This window comes from Calidris pugnax, unplaced genomic scaffold (genome assembly GCF_001431845.1).
Source record: "Calidris pugnax isolate Ruff unplaced genomic scaffold, ASM143184v1 scaffold141, whole genome shotgun sequence".
NCBI lineage: Eukaryota > Metazoa > Chordata > Aves > Charadriiformes > Scolopacidae > Calidris > Calidris pugnax.
Window position 1 is genome coordinate 42,892 of NW_015090902.1, and position 17,392 is coordinate 60,283.

The following is a 17,392-nucleotide window of genomic DNA, read 5'->3' on the forward strand; positions in this document are numbered from 1 at the left end:
TCATTTTGGACAAATGCACTCCATAGGAGTAGAGTCTTATAAAACAAGTGGGAGTGGGTTTTTTAGTTTTGTATAATGGGTGCTTCAGCTCAGGCGTATCTGTGGGCTGCAACTGCTTCAGCGCAGTCCTGAATGAGAACCACTCTTTAAAATAGTTCCAAGGCTACCGTGGACTCTGTTGTTCAAAAGCACCACTTTCCTGTTGTGAATCAAAAAGTGGCCAATGCAGATCTGGAAATTTTGAGATTGCGTTCCCTGATGAAATGCTCTCCTGACTCCCCAATTAATTGAGTACATCATTTTCATTTCCTTGGTTGATTAAAAGAATCTTTGCTGCAGATCTGACCTTGAATTGATGAAGGCATGGATAATTAGTTCTGCAGCCAAAAGGAGCGGACACAAATTGTACTTAGAGTGAACGCTGTGAAGGAAAACAGTCACACAAATACTGCAGCATCCAGTAGCAGACTGGGCTACAAAGCTGCTCACAGAAGGAGAAAGAACACTGAAACAAGGAGCCGATGAGTCCTTCCCAGTGAAACAGCAAGTACAGTACTCATAGCCTAACACAGCCTTCCTCTTACCTGCAAACTTTCAGCACATCTTTGTTTGCAATCAGTGCCAATTAATGGCCATCTCTGTCCAGTTCCTTGTCCCAGAGGAACTAACTGGGATGAAGGAGATAAAGAACAGGGAATCTGATAGTCAACGTCTTCTCATTAAACCCCCAGTGGCCCTGAAGAGGTCATTAGCAGGCAAGGAACTTCCAAAACAGCACATGGAAGAGCCCTCAGCAGTTTAAGCTAACTAATTTATCATGATAATTAAGTACAGGTGATCCAGTTGCATTTTATCTTAATTGTTCACAGGACTGGAATCTTCTTCTACAGAGGCAGCTCTGGGAAAGAATCCGATTGTGTTTTAGTGGGACTCAAGGCTATTAAGCAGGCACCTTTTAGTTATATGTTTTGGCAAACTTGGCTTTATTTTGCTGTGTGTGAATCATGGCATTGCTGATGGTCATTATATCCAGTGTCAGGGGCACAGCATGTAACTCATATGCTCTGTTAGCACTGGAGTTGTGCCAAAGCCCACCAGAGCTGAGCCTCAACCCTTTGGGTGGGTGGCTAACACCACTAGCTGTGAATGGAGACAAAATAGGAGCAGTTACTCCCTGGCAACCCCTTATGGCTTCCTACAGCTGAATTCAAATGCACAACAAGTTAGATTCAAAGTTAATCCGGAAAGGCAGGATTACACTTCTTGGATGGAATAATTTCTAACTGATTACATTCACAAAGTTATTTAAATTATCTTATCCATGACAAATTTCATATTGTGGGCTAACTTGCTACCCTGTATCGATGACATCTCTATAAATTCTGTAATGGCATGCAATATTCATTGAAGTCCCAGGAGATATCTGTGAAGACTAGTCAAGTATCCGCAGTTAGCAAAAGCAATATATCAGGTAAACAGAAATTCTGTTCTCATGTAGACATTTCTTAAGGCTAAGTACTGAAGTCTTTGAAAACCTGCAATGTCTATTGATCACAGAATTATATAAGCATAAGCATTTAAGGGTGGGAACATTTCTACCCTCCGGGAAACATTAACACAGTCAAGACACAGGCCAGCCTCATTCATTTAAACTTGGTTTCAAATGTCCTTTAAGCCTTTGCGATACAAAAGAAAATACGATTTCACAGTATTTGAAAAACGGTAGTTCTAGGAAAGCTTATATAATTAAGAACATTTTGTGATATGTTTATACGACTTGACTGCATGTTAATATGTCCTGATATTTTTATTACATAACAGCAGTACAAATTCAGTCTTTATGGTCAATGACACACTCACCTCCCCAGTGCTCATCACACACTGTGAACAAGGTGGTTTTATTGGCTAATCCTGGGAACACACTGCTGCACTCCATAACAATAGCCTGAGGAATCATTATGATGCAGGACACAATCCAGATAATTATAATGCTGTTCCTTGCTCGCTTGGCTGTGCTTTTAAACATCAAAGGGTGACAAATTGCATACCATCGATCCAAAGCAATGCAGCTAAGTGTTAGTACAGACACAGAGACTGAAACTGTCTAAAGAAAAGGAAATATTAGGTAAATGTAAATGAAATTTTTTTCAGAGCTTTAAAAATTATTTATTGTATATTTTTTTCCAGAGTTTTAAAAGTAATTTCTGTTTTCAACACAGTTAGTTCTTTAGCTGCAATTATTAAATAGAAATTATTCCCCAGAAAAGGCTCCCTTTAAAATCACTTATTACAGAATTACAACAGATATCCTCATCTGCTGTAGTCCCACTAGAATCAACAGGATGATTCACAGATTAGGGTGCTACCCAAACTGAGCAGGTGTAACAGGGTCAGATTCTGAAAATTTGTGCAAATTTGTATGACTTAGAATTTGAAAAACTTTATCTGAAAAATTACTTTTAAAGCATTAGACAACTAATCAGATATTTTTTTTCTTTGTAGAACAATTTTGTTTGTTAGTTTGTTTTCTATTTTATACTTGGATACCAGTACCATCATTTTGCCTTTTCTGCTTTCACAGGAACAATGGAAATTCGGGGTCTCATAAAAAAACCCCAGTCATTCAGCTTAAGGCAGACTAAGTCACTTTACTTTCTGTTCAGCATAGGAAATAACCTATCACTTTGCTTGTATTCTTTTAATCTCTACACCATGTGATCTTTCTCTTTGGATTTTCTTCCCGTATAATGGAGGCTTTGAATCAAGTTTTGTGATTTTGGTTCTATCAAGTAGGTATCACAGTGTGGCTCCTCAGCCATACAGGTATCTGTTCAAAATATAAATTGTGCTGGAGGCACAGAGCTGATTGCCTGCATACATAAGGTATCTGTTCAAAATATAAATTGTGCCTGTGGAGGCACAGAGCTGATTGCCTGCATACATTCAGCATTCAGCTTAATTCTTTTCATTTATAATGACTGAAAGGCCAAGTACTTGTCATTCCAGTATGCCCAGTCAGTTCATTTAACCAGCTATTCTTAGAAAATGTATTTGTCGATCATTTTGATGGAAATGATCTCATAGATAATTAAGTCCACTGGTAATGAGTGGTGGCAATTATTGGTCGAGGCAGACAACCTGATCAGCTCCCAGTGAACCATAATACTTTGACTGCTTCTAAAATATGCAAAGTCACTAAACATATATGAAATCCCAGACTCCCTTCAGAAGTTCATATTCTGTGTCCTGGACACTTGTGTAGCTGTTTAGGTCCACACTCACAGACTATAAATGACTGCAATTAGAAACATAGAATCATGGAATCATAGGATGGTTTGGGTTGGAAGGGGTGTTAAAGACCACCTAGTTCCAACCCCTCTGCGGTAGGCAGGGACATCTTCCAATAGATCACGTTGCTCAAAGCCCCATCCAACCTGGTCTTGAACACCTTCAGGGATGGGGCATCCACAGCTTCTCTGAGCAACCTGTTCCAGTGCCTCACCACCAGTGTCCGTAAATTCTATTTACAGACATTTTTATTGCTGTACATCCCCTCTGGATTATTAAAACAATTACAAAAAGTGAAGACCATCAGACAAATTTTCCAGAAAATGTATTGCCTAAGTTTAACAATGAGATGGACCAAACACAGTATTTATTAAACATGAACATATTCACAAGGGAACAGTCCTTTAATCCTCAGCAGCTCCCCTGAGATATCTACTTCAGTGGCAGGCATAGACTTCCATCAGATTATCACTATTAGGAAGATGCTGTCATTCTTTCTCTTTTTCGTAATATGCATAATGTGTAGACAAATGCAGTAAAATAATACCTGTAAGTAGGGAATCACTTTGCAGAGGGTCTGCCCAAAGAACCACGTTTCTGTGATGTCCACTACTAAAGTTGCTGGAAGACAAGTAATTGTGACCAGAATGTCAGCCAGAGAGAGATTCACTATGAAATAGTTGGTAACTGTCCGCATGTGATGATTCTTCCACACTGCAATGCAAACTGAATTGGGAGAGACAAGTTAGTGAGATGGAACTGACTTAGGGAATGCTTCAACAGGAAAACACTTGGCTTTGCAGAATGAAGGAAACATTTGTCATTTTTTTTGGTACAGATTATTTGAATATGCAGTTCAGTGTAAAAAACTTATGTTTTCCTTTGAAGTGGAAACAAGGGTGTACAAGACGAGAGAATCTTAGTCCACAAGGACCACAGCAAAGGAAATAATTAATACATAAACCACTTTCTTTTACTGTAAGTACTTTTTTTCACTAGCTGTTCACCCAGAATTTTTCGTATCTGTTTTGGCTCTAGTGTATGGCAATACACATTTACATTTGTAGAATTTCATCTTTTTTTAATGATAGTGTGATACTTAGTTCAAATTGCTACTACATGGAATCTTGTAAATTCTATCAAGACTACAATCACTTTATAAAACATTTTGCTGAGCATAATATATCTATTACACCTGCAGAGAATCTGTAACAGTTGCACAGTCAACTGTGATTTGAGGTAAGTAAATAAAAGTAATTTTTGCAGTATTAAGTGCTAGTCATTTTAAATGTGGTATATTTTTGATGACGATTACTGTGATCAAAAGCAGCATGTAGCAAACACTCTATAAGATGAGCTTTTAAAGATTGTTTTATATCTTTTCTTCTCCCTCTTTTTCAATTTGAAAGGCTTTTAGAAATGAGGTGAATCGGTCCTTTAACATGGTTGCACTAAATTCATAAGCTAATACATTAAAAATTAAAAATTGAGTCTGAGAAACCAGCCTGAAGTTTTTTAATAACTTTGGAATTAAAACTCTGAAAGATTGTAGCAATCAATAGCTTTTGAATGTTTTAGATTCAGTCACCAAAACCTCTTTAAAAACTAATACACAAAATTTTCCAGAAACACTCCAGTACTTCTTGTAAGAAAATAGTACAATTCATTGTACATCAAAGGTTCTTCTGTAAACAATAATTCATTCACCATGCAAATCTGGATGAAGATTCTAAACCTTCTTAATCTGTCAGGATGTAGCACTAGGCTTAATTTAGCAGATCACAGAATGTTAAAGAAAAGACTTAGAAGGGTCCTCAAGAGGTTGTCCAAATCTAAAATGGAAACAGCTAGAGTTAAGCCATTATTTTATTAAACTAGCTATAACAGCTGGAAAAAAAATGACACAGACTTCAAGGCACACAAGCTCTTGAGATCAGACACTTCTTTAGATTCTAAGAAGGATGGTGTGCGTGCAAGCTTGTGTCCGTCTTCCAGCTGCATCAGTTGATCTAATCAAATGTATTTCTTCATTCCACAAAGCTTGTCTTGCTTACGTCTTTAGACCAACATAACTACAGCAAGACTAACACTAAGCCCTTGCTGGCAAGTTTACATTTAAAAATCTGTTATATTTGAAGATGTCATGCCTCTCTTAAATGTTTTGTAGTGTTTAATTACCTCCCCTATTAAAAAAAAAAAAAATTTGTTGCTATTTATATAACTTTTTTTTTTCTGTACACAGGCAGCAATGAAAAAGAGCTTTTCCCTGCAGCAACGCTTCACGTATGTAAAGATTGTTGTTGCATCTTTCCTCAGTTTTCTTTTCAGACTGTACAACTCCAGAACTCTTTATCTTTTACTGCTGGTCATTTTCTGCAGCCATCCTTGTTGCTGTTCTCTGGACGGGCTTCAGACTGGACCACACCTTGGCTGTCAGAGTGCAGTGACTAAAATTTGCGCAACACTAATTCAAGATGAGAGCTTTAGCAGGAGCTGAGATTGAAGCGTTTCTTCATGAGGGCTATGTTTAGATATTTAGGGGTATTTTAGGACAAAGAGAGAGGGAGAGGCTAGGTCACCTTCAGCTTCCCTAAGAGAAGGTGATTTTATCAACTGCCTTTTTAGGACATAGGCTTCCAAGTTTCATCTAAAACACCTGTTATGCCACAGTAGATGTTCTTCATATCTTCTGACATGTTGTAGATGTTTCCAAATTCTATAGCTTGTGTAAATTTAATCTTTGATATACATCTATCATGCTCTTGCAAATGCAAGTCAAACCCCTCCACAAAGCTCTTCATTGCCTGATAAAATCTCCCACAGTATCCATTTCTTCTACTGTTTTCTTCCTGAATACAGAATTTCATCTTCTCTTAGCTGTGGCCTCAGAAAGGCCTCAGAAAGGCAAGGCTTACAAATCAAAAGCGTAAAGCATTATATTAATTAATATTAATTGCATTTGCTTCCCATTTAGGTGATTTGGGTTACATACTAAAGCAATTATTTTTGTAGCATAGCGTGGTAATTTCAATATAACTATCTAGGACTTCATATCGTCGGTTGGTGCATGGGACTACTACAGTTATAACTTACATTCTGACAACTCAGAGGCAGCACGTAACAGGGAAGATAATACATTGCTGCCCCTCTGGAGTGTTGTTCGCAGTTGGAAATGCAGTGCTGGGAAAAAAAAGTGCAAATACCATTTCACTTTCAATAATGTTAACACTTTGGGCTTCTACTTCTGGCTTGTTCTTCATATTGAAAATATGGTCCTGTCTTCTACTTAGGCAAAAGTTAATATTAAGTGGCAATCTTTTTCTGTACTTTTTGTTTCTTTTATCAATAGTCAAAAGTTAAATAGAATGTTGTTTTAAAAGTTCAGAGTTTGGCTACTTTGTTCCCATGCTACGGTTTCAACCTGTATTCTATCTGATTCAGACTATTTGTATCATTTCCAGCAAAGGATGTCAGTCCCTAAAGGTGCCAGGTTTAAGCAGATCTTTGGCAAGGCCTAGTCTCATTCCTGTGCCGACCTGTCTGGGGAAAGCACCTGCACATAAACATTATTTCTGGTAAAACAAATCCATTAGGTTAACGAATGTGAGGTCAATCTCATTGGCAGCAAACTAGCAGAAATCAATTCATAGCATTTTGCATGTTGTGTTCAAAGCTTTCTATCAGCATGAGCAAATGAAACCTCACGATACCCCAGAGAGCTAAGAAAATATTATCATTTTCATCCTTGATGCAAGGAAAACGAAGTGCAGGGCAGAAGCTGCTAAAGGCCATACAGTAAATCAGACACAGAATAAGAAACTTGGACTCCTAAGTCTCAGCTCCCTACTAAGCCTTCCAGCTCACAGTGGCTTAACATAGATGGAATTTAGATGAACTCCAGTGCCTGCTATTTCCTCAGAGAAATATAAAAGACTATGCCCCTTGCTACTCAGGGAGTAGCAGTATGCAGAGAAGCAAAGGTACAGAAAGTAGCTCTGAATTCCTTTGAATTCTACTCTATGGGGACAAGAGGCACTGAAAAGTTAAAAAACCTAATAATTTAAAGGCAGAGAAATGCAGGACAACTTGTTACCATATATTTCTCTGTTTATGCTTATGTGTTTCCGCTTTTCACCTCACCTGTTCTTTGCAGCATAGACCATTTTCCGTTCTTTGTATGGCACATAGCAGAAGAGCATCTTAATTAGCATGTTCTCCAGTGCCTGCTATTTCCTCAGAGAAATATAAAAGACTATGCCCCTTGCTACTCAGGGAGTAGCAGTATGCAGAGAAGCAAAGGTACAGAAAGTAGCTCTGAATTCCTTTGAATTCTACTCTATGGGGACAAGAGGCACTGAAAAGTTAAAAAACCTAATAATTTAAAGGCAGAGAAATGCAGGACAACTTGTTACCATATATTTCTCTGTTTATGCTTATGTGTTTCCGCTTTTCACCTCACCTGTTCTTTGCAGCATAGACCATTTTCCGTTCTTTGTATGGCACATTCTGCCCATTCCTTGCCCTCTGCTGGTTTACATACTACCATAATAATTGAGTATCCCAGAAACTTATTCCCTGAATGTATACAAAAAATGAGTTTGTGTAAAAAAGCCTCTAAAGATGAAATCTTTTTAAAATAAGCCAGCTTTTTCTGCCCATTCCTTGCCCTCTGCTGGTTGCAGTATTGTTTTCAACATGTGCAAGCATTGGCAATGTTTTCTTTCAGTGAAGAGCTGTGAGGATTTGCTATGAGTTATTTGAATAGGGCAGAAGGGTATAATGACAGAAAGTTAGCTCAAAACATTCCTTCCAGACTCGATGCCTTTCTGAGTCTGTTAAAATACAAGGTAATTCAGTAGTCTTGGACAACAGCTTCACTGAGATACCAGTGATCCAGCAGATCATTGAGAAAAACGCTCTAGCATGTGTTCAAAAACTATTGTTACATAGGCATGCAAAATTGTTGGACTATGTCACTGAATATATTATTACTAGTCAAGTATCAGAACAAAGGAATTTTGTATACTCTCCACTCTCAGTCCTTTAAGTATGCATTTTCATCTCAGGTAGTTCTTTAGAGAAGTGGAGGCACTCAGCTCCTACATAAACCCTGAAGAAACGTGCTAGAGAAAGGAAGCTCTGTGGAATAGAAAATACCATCCAGAATGAAAGAGCAGAGAGCTCTGGCTTTCCACTCAGCTTGTGGAAGAGAAACAATGATGAAAAAGGTAGTGAAGATTATCAACTGGGAGTGCATTTTACCAAGAAGTGCTCCAAAATCACAAAATAGGAAATGAGGGCTTCCTAAAAAACCTGCGAGACACCACAATGTTAACAAGATGCCTGTCTGGTGAGGGCACAATGTCGTGGCCCAAACTGAGTTCTTCAGAACTCAGCAGAAAATCTGTGAAATACTAAGACCTGCTCTGAATAAAACCTCAATTTAACATTATATGCAAATCCTTAATGCAACCTTTGATGTTCCCAGCTATAAATGGGAGCAAGGAAGGAAGTGGGAAAAAGGGTATTAACACAGACATTGAAGAAAAGAGGATCAGAATTTGAAAAAAAAAAAAAAAGTGGTAGAGAAATGTGATAAATGTAACTCAGAAACATGCTCCTACTGTGTACTGACACCTAATTACCTGCCCAGTGTATTTTCTTATTTTCTGTATTTTTGTGTTTATTTTCTGAAAACCACTCAAAGTCATATTTAATAACCGCAAATGAAAACACGCAGGCCACCTTTCACAAGGAGCAGCTATTTTGTCCCTAGTGCTTATTAAGCCCATAAATCCTTTATCTCACCGCTGATGCTTTCATTTTCTTCTGCCGGGAGTCAAAAGCTTGAAGCAAAACGGTTGCTATTCCTACCTCTGCCACACAGTGTCAGTGAAGGCTTTGGAAACTACTTTGAGCATCCAGCCTGACAGTATTTGGAAAAACTTGTGGAGGCTTTCCCCGAGAGAGGACGGTTGTGCGACAATGAAACTGGTTTTTCAGAACCCATCCCCCAAAAAGTCCATGGTCTCCCACCCCCAAAATAGTCTCACAGGCAAGTCCCAGCAAGGACTAAACATAAAAAATTCATATCAAAGTTAAAATTTAAGACAAGCGCTGTTACAAGTCCACCAAGAAAGCTTCGTATACCTCATTATATTCCTCTCAAATATGATGGTACAGTGAGATTGGTATTTTTCACATACAAATTTAATCCCTGTTGGTTTAATGTCCTGGGGAATTTTAATTAGAGGCTATAACGCCATCTATTCAATTAGCATAGCTCATTGTATCTCAAGCAGAATATGAAAATAAAACAAAGGCTCCATCTGGTATAAAATGCAGCTGCTTGCCTCCTGGAAGATTTACGCTGTCTTGAGCATATTAAACATTGTGCTGCAGTCCTTCCGCTGGTGGACTGCTGGTTCAGCCGTCAATTTGTTTTTTACATGTCAACCCTAAATCCTTTCCCTAACACTCCAAAAGTCTTGTCAACCTCTTATTCAATGGGTCATCTTCCAGTGCGACTTCTTGGCCAAAATAAAAACTTAATTTCCATAACTAGCGATATCTGACATGTCCTTATATAAATGAGTGACACTACCTCTGATCTCATTTTTCATGAATAATAAATCCCAGATGGATGTAAACAAAGAATTATCATTTTCTTTCCCATTATACGAAACTTCAATTATTGTCTTTTGCTTTGGTAATTCAGTATCACAATTGTTTGACTAAAATATCATAATATGGCCATCCAGCAGTCATTTGGAAGTAATGCTGTGATTATAAGCACTGGTCATCAACATCTCCATATGCATGAGGCAGAAAACTTCTAAGGAACTTCACTCCATCACAATATTTCACAATCAAACAGTGATTAAAAATCACTGTTCAATAGATTTATTCTCTACCTCCTACCTCCACAAAAAAAAAAAAATGTTTCCATGTGGCAATGAATTGGTTCTACATACAGCACTCTCCTCCTTTGGCTTTTTTGGTGATGTCATTACCAACTATGAATCAAGGTCTGGGTGGTGGAGTGTTGAGCAACACAGTCACTTTGAAAGGAAGGCTGAGTAGATAGGCTACGAAGCGGGATTCTGGAGAGCTAGAGCCCCTGTGGAAACACTGAATGGATGCACACTGTTGGAAGGAAAAACGGCTGTGATTGAAACTACTTTCATTATGAACAATTCCTGATTGAGGATTCTTCTGCTTTAACTTAAGAGTCTGAAAATTAGGTGCTTATTTTATTTGTTTTGGGAAGGCTTTCCACCACAGGTCTTTCAATAACTTTATTGATGAACTTGATTAAGGGGTGAGAAGCACTTTAACTAAATTGCGGAGGATATTTAATTAGGGGTTTTTGAAACCAGCAGTGAGAAGAAAAGATCTAAAACAAAGCAATCTCCTCTGTGAATAGGAAGATGATATCTACTTCCTAGGATGTCCATCTCTTACCCACTATTAAGCTCTAAACCCACACATTACTTCATTTTTTACATAACTAATCTTATCTGAAAAAACAAGTCCAACAGAAGACCTGGTTTATGTTGAAAAAGTAATAGAAAGAATTGCACAAAGAAAAGACATGTTCTATACAACATTTATTAAGAAAAAAATATTGAAAAAATTCCTACAGCTGGTAATAACGTCCAGCAGATAAGAAGTGTCCTTGAATATGTGTTGCCACAGCTGAAAAGATGCACAATATTCTGGGCTGTACACACAAAGGAATTACATCGCCTGCCAGTGAGGCGATAGCTCCTCTCCAACGAGACACCGTAGATGTGTCAACAAATTTGAACAAAATCATGGAAGCATGACAAAAGGAGTAGGTGGTTAGGTCATGCTCCCTATGTATCACACATAAACAAGTATGTATGTGTAGGTTTCATCACTTTTGTTTAGTAAAACTGCAAGAAAAATACTGAAACTGTAAGAAATACAGCTGCGTGATGCTGAACATACGACATCTTAAAGTATTTTGTTGAATATCAGCTTCACTGAAATGTACTAAAGGGGAACTGTCTCCCACAAAAGACAGTGAGAGTCTACACAAATAAAAGAGATATACAGCAAGTTGGCTTACAGCAATATATTTTCTGAGATGTTAGCTACCAAGTGCTCTATTGTACTTGGGCTTTTAAAGGGTCTTATGAGGTGAGGATTGTGGGTTGCTCATGTTCTCCGACCCACTTCTCTATTTTCTGTACTGCCTTATTATTATGGTGCTAGAGCAGAACACAAGAACTAAATTCTGCTTGCTGGAAGCTTATGTCTACAGATGACAATTGGGAGTAATAGCACAACCACCTGATTGGCGCAAGATTCATTTTCTAACTTAGTCACATTACATAATCTTAGACAATTAACAATCCTCTGGAAATGGGAGATATTATCAGGAGATCAGTTATGCTATAAAAACAGACTGTCAAAAATGCCAGGTTTGGTCACCTCTGGAGGAAGTCAAAGATACTATCAAACAACTTTCTGGGCTAACCATACTGATCAGAGCAGACAGGTTGGTTTTAAATTGTCCCACCCCACACACATACACACCCAAACCATTAAAAGTATTAATTGGCAACCCTGATCATCTCTGCAGAGCTGGCTATACTGAATGACCAGTTATTTCATAATCCCATTTGATATACTTGTTTTTCTACCCGTAGTATCAGTACGCCTACAAAATCCTTACACACACTTCATGTTAGTGATGGGAGGGCCATAAATATAGCCGTCACACTGCAAATGACACTACAGTAAAAAGATTTCACACTTCACTATGATTCAATTTCAACTTGGTCATTAAAACCAAGGAATGCTCCACAGCTGAAATGCTGTGCAACTTGGAAACCATATGCTTCAAAATGCCTCCGTCAGTCAGTGTAGAGTGGAGTTGACTAAGAAAAACCCTTCCATGCCCATGTCTGTTTCTAATGTAGATGTAAGAATGCCTTTTCTCTAGACTACCCAAAGAAAAAACAGTTCCCTATGCTAGTAAAAGGCTACACCAAATTGTCCTGGATTGAGAGACACAGGACTAACTTTTCTTCTAATGCTGGGGAAAATTGCACTTCTAGAGGACTCTAGTGTCTGAATTTGTGAAAATATTTACTTTATAGCCAGCCAGGCTCTGTGGGATTCAAGGTCTTAGTGTTTTCGAGCCTTGCCAGGCGCAGGGACAAGGAGGAGCAAGGCCTGGGCATTTGACCCAGGCTGGCCAACAGGTTTATTTCATACCAGGAACGTCACATTCAATATAAATTAGAAAAGTTTGCTGCAGAGCTCTCTCTCCCTTGATGGCGGTGGGTCCAGACAACTCCTTGCCCCGGTGCCGGAGCCCTGAGGCCTTCCCTTCCTCCTGAAGCCATTGCGCTGGCAGTGTCCGCCATTTGCTGTCCCTGCGGGGAGCGCACGGCTTCCTGCTGAGAGAATGGGCTGAGTATAATTCCTGTATCTTATATCAGTATTGGGATTAATACTGGTTCTTTAGTGTTGTTGTTAACTATTTAGTTTTAGTCTATTAAATCTATTTATATTTTCAACCCTCGTGTTTCCTTGTGTTCCCCGATTCCCCTTTCCAGGTGGGGAGGGGTCATCGAGTGATCGAATAATTGTCTAAACGACCATAGATTGTTACAGGTTTTCTCAAACCATAACACAAATATTTTGCATAGTGCACAACTTCTGAATCTGTATCATGAATCGCACATTGCCAACATAATATTCCCCAAATTGGGCTAAAATCCTTGCCGTCTTACCATGCTGAGAACCAGGGGCCAGAACACAGTTCTATCAGGGCTCAGTGCACCCCCAGGGTCTGCGACCTGCCCGAGGGTTGGCTGCTTGGGCTGGAGACCAGCTCTGGTATGGGACAGCACGTAAGCTGGGATCAGGCTGCTGGGAACAGAGTTTTCAGAGAAAAATGTGAGACACCTCTTTTAGGGGTCCCCTCCTAGCCTGGGAGCTGGATTTATGCTCAGGTTCTCACACTTGGCTCGGGCAAAGACCACGCTGTAAATATGCATGTGCCTTGCTGGTTTTGGTTGTGATCCTCACCCACTGAACTTGACTTTCTGGCTCAACCTCAGACCTCCTTCACTGCTATGGATTTGTCTGGAGTTTGCTGGAGGGTGGGACACTGCTGGATGTCACCAGCCCTGCCATGCTCTCAGGCACTCTGGGACTATGTTGGTGAGTACACTGCCCTGTCAGTCCTGCCACTGCCCTCAGCTCCTGGCTCTCCTTCCCTTGGGGAATGGTCCATTCTAGCTCTTCTCTGACAAATTCTACTTGTGAGATGTACAATAAGCAAATCAGCTGCTAATGTCCAAAAAAAAAAAGAAAAAAAAAAAAAAAGGTTTCACTTGACATGCAAAATAGAAAGTAAACGATGCTTTAACAACAAAGAATCATGCCAAAACCTTCGATCTTCTGGAAAGATGGTGAGTTAAAGCAGGAAGTGATGACAGATTTCATTTCATTTGGTAATGCCCCAAAGACACTTCTGTCTGAAGAGCACTTCACTGACCTAAGGGAAAGACGTGTTAGTCTCTGTTCAGCTCCTGGCAGACAGGACTCTGCTGTTCTTAGTTGTCTTGGGTCATGCAGTTGCTGAACAGCTCTGCTGAGTTAACCTTCTTCTTCCATAGATAGATGGTTCTTTGCAAACATCACTCACAATATAAAATTAATACAAGGCAGCATATCCTACCACCATAAAGGTTGCACCTGTTTTGGGTCAGAACTATCCCTCCCAACAGGTTTGAGAATGTATAGAATGAAATGGGATAAGTTCTTTAAAAGTTCCACATGTTTAGCAGGAGTACATCTTGAAAGTAAAATGAAACAAACCCAAAACTATTCAAGACACGAGACATGAAACATCTCTTGCAGCTCACCTTCCTTCAGCTTTGGACCTTGCCCTTTTTCAGAAATGGGTTCAACAGGACTGCACTATTCACACTAGGCAGAGATGCCTTTCTACATGAAGAATGGTAAAGGGAAGCGGCTTTAGCTATCATTCATCCAACAGATAAAGGTGACTCTCATGCTGGTATTACAAAAGTAAAGCCCTTTCGGTGCCAGATTCCCCAAGTAATTGGGACAAAAATTAAATGTAATAACTTAAATGTGATTAAGTGAAATATAGCTCATCTACAGCAATCAAATAGGATTCATGATGGTCATGGCACCATTTAACAGAATACATGACTTATTCAATTCTACCAACACATACATGTATGCATAGACCTCAGTATTCAGCAGATACCTTTAAAATTGTAAGAGAGCAGCACTTGAGACAGTTGCCTATTGATGGGCATTGGCCAGGACTCTGGTGTTAGAATCATACACAAACCTATTCTTCTCCAGCCCTAAAAAATCGAACTAAAATGTGTAAAAATGAACTGAATGTTGTTGAGCTCTCCGAGTCAGACTATGAACTCTTTGAGGAAAGGACCACAGTTAGGTTCTGTACAGAACTCAGTGTAATTAGAAGTAACTGTAAAACATGTAATAAATAACAGAGCAATCCAGAGAAGAGTAATTCTCTGTCAATTAAATTTGGCCTCCTTCTGAGTTGGAAAGAAAACCAAGTATCACCAAACTGTGTGAGAAAAGAAAGTCTCTCACTGATGTTCTGCATGGTCTCTTAGTCTTGGGAGCTGGTATTGTTGAGGACTTTCAAGCTGGGTGCTGGCAGGTTGTGTGTGCTCAGGATCTCAGGTCCTGCCAGCCCTGGGGGGGGCTGCCAAGAGGCCCAGCAGCCCAGCTGGTGGGACACCAGAAGGCTGCTCGTTCTGCGTTCAGTCTTTGAACAAACCAAGTGATCCCTACTGTACTTTGATTTTGATGAATGCATGTTCCCTGAGGGAAACCATTCCCAAGGAAAAGTTCTGACTCATGCAAATGAAAAACTTAAATAAGAACCATTCCCATTCTTTAACCTGTATAAATTGAGTTAAATGTATGGAGTTGTACATTGCTTATTAATGCCTTGTGGTCTTATTCCAGTCATCAACTGCTGCAAGTAGTTGGTGTGGAGTGATCATGCCAGTAACCAGAGACCTCCATATGTCCAAAAAATATCTTTCCTCCTTTAATTATCTAGTTTTTTATTTTTCACTAATGTTGTGATGTTTTCAAATAAAGAAGAAACAGGTATTTACTCTGCTGTCAATATTCATTCTCCATTAGCAAGTCCTATGTTTTGCATTAGCTTTTTCATTGCTGTGCAGTGGTAAAGAAACCTTTTGGTCTTGTTTGCAAAACAGAAAGTCCTTATCCTCAACAGCTATTCTGCTTCTAGTGATAAATAGCGACCAAGTGAAGAAGAAAACAGGACAAAGCATAGTGATGTTACCATCTGGATTTCAGATTCTCTGAATGTCCAGGCAAATATATCCTGAAAACTTCTATTTCTTCAGAGTGGCTTGCACTGAAATCTCTGCACCCAGAGCACACGGACGCACATGAGAATCACTGACATGAAGGACATGAATGCAATAACGAAACTTGCATTCAAACGCAGACTTGCTAATGGTTTTCACTTTAGCTGGTTTGTGCAGCAGCTTGGACAGTGTGTGTCAATTCTCCTAATTAAACTGAAGGCTAAATAGCAATGCAGACCTCGTTATATGCTACTATAAGTAGAATTCCTGCAGTGCAGCTCACTCAAGAGCCCAGTAGATGTCAATCAAAGTTCAAGCTTCTGATCCTTCCCTTGGTTGTTAATTAACTGTCAGGATGATTCAATTTAGTTTATTGCTAATATCTGAGGGATGTGCTGTGCCTTCCACTTGCACAGATGTTATTGCTGGGACACAATGAGTCTCTTCATCCCATGTGAATGCACAAATCAAAATAAGAGGCAGAAATACAATTTTTCAGTACCACACAGGGAAGCGTCTTTCCTGATTACTTAAGTGCTGTCTGAATGGGACATGGAGAAAATAAAATCAAAGCATTGACTTCACATGCCACACTGGTCCAACAGCATTGGTCAAACAGAAGCAGAGGAACACACTGCATAATTAAGGATGACAGCATAAAGCACTATGAGCCACTAAAACTCTCTTTAGAACTACTTCTGCTCCATTTCAAGAAGGTCCATGACTAAACCCCAGCTTAACCTTGAATATAGATTTTTCAAGCAGGAAAAATTAGCTTCTGAGAAACTTCAAAATGTGTACTGCTCTATGTCAGTTTTTCAGTGGCAGCCAAATGAAGTTTCTCAAAAATACCTTTGGAAAGAGCATTAGACAACATCCATTTCTCTCCTCAGAATCACGTGAGCCCACAATCAGTGCAGTTTGAGCTTTCTTGCATAAAGATTAGACAGCGTTTAGCTAACGAGCACCTGCACCTGCAGATCCCACAAACAACTTTGCCCCTAAACCGAAGCAGCAGTTTGGGTGGGTGAGGTCCCTGTAACGCACAGAGGTAGTTTAAAGAGCAAATGGCTTGGGCAGCAGCAGCCCAGTGAAAGGAAAGGTGGGTGGGCAGCCAAATGCCAGCTTCCCTCCCGAGCCAAAAGATAACCACTGCAAATGTCAGGGAGGAGTGGCTCTACATCAGCACCTGTATCGTCTGTATTTGCAAGAGCATAGAGAGGAAAGCTCTTCTCGTGGCTTCAGGGGGAAAAAAAAAAAAAAAAAAAGAAAAAAAAAAGTGTAAATAGGGTGAGAGCTCCTAGGGCTGAAGATTTGACCTTGAATCTTTAAAAGTAAGAGGACAGCCTGTTTACAGAAACGGTGGAGGCAAATAGGTAAACGTAGGTAGTTCTCCTAAAACTGTCTGCTCAAGATCAGAAGGAAGGACACCTTTTTTCCGTAGTTTAAAGCACACCCTCTTTGCGAGGGCTGTTTTCTTTACACCACCTGTCAAGCTGGCTGCTGAGCACTGGACCAAGCAAAAGCACTCAGGCTTCTCAACAGCTCTAACGTAACCCCTTTGGGTGAAAACTCACTGGTTTCGCCAGCCTGCACACTGGATGTTTACAGGCAGCTACAGCATCATTCCAGAAAAAAAAATAATAATAATAAAAAAATAAAGGGAGAGAGGAGAGGAGAGGAGAGGAGAGGAGAGGAGAGGA

At 39.6% G+C, this 17,392-nt stretch overlaps 1 protein-coding gene across 1 annotated transcript in view; it reads right to left on the reverse strand.

Annotated features, from left to right (window-relative positions):
• HCRTR2 (hypocretin (orexin) receptor 2) overlaps positions 1-17,392 on the reverse strand; it is a 35,420-nt gene that overhangs the window by 16,403 nt on the left and 1,625 nt on the right. The window contains exons 2-3 of the mRNA XM_014948921.1: positions 3,836-4,014; positions 1,861-2,104 (exon numbers count right to left, since the gene is read on the reverse strand). Coding sequence (XP_014804407.1) covers positions 1,861-2,104; positions 3,836-4,014 — 423 coding nt within the window. The remainder of the gene's footprint in view (positions 1-1,860; positions 2,105-3,835; positions 4,015-17,392) is intronic.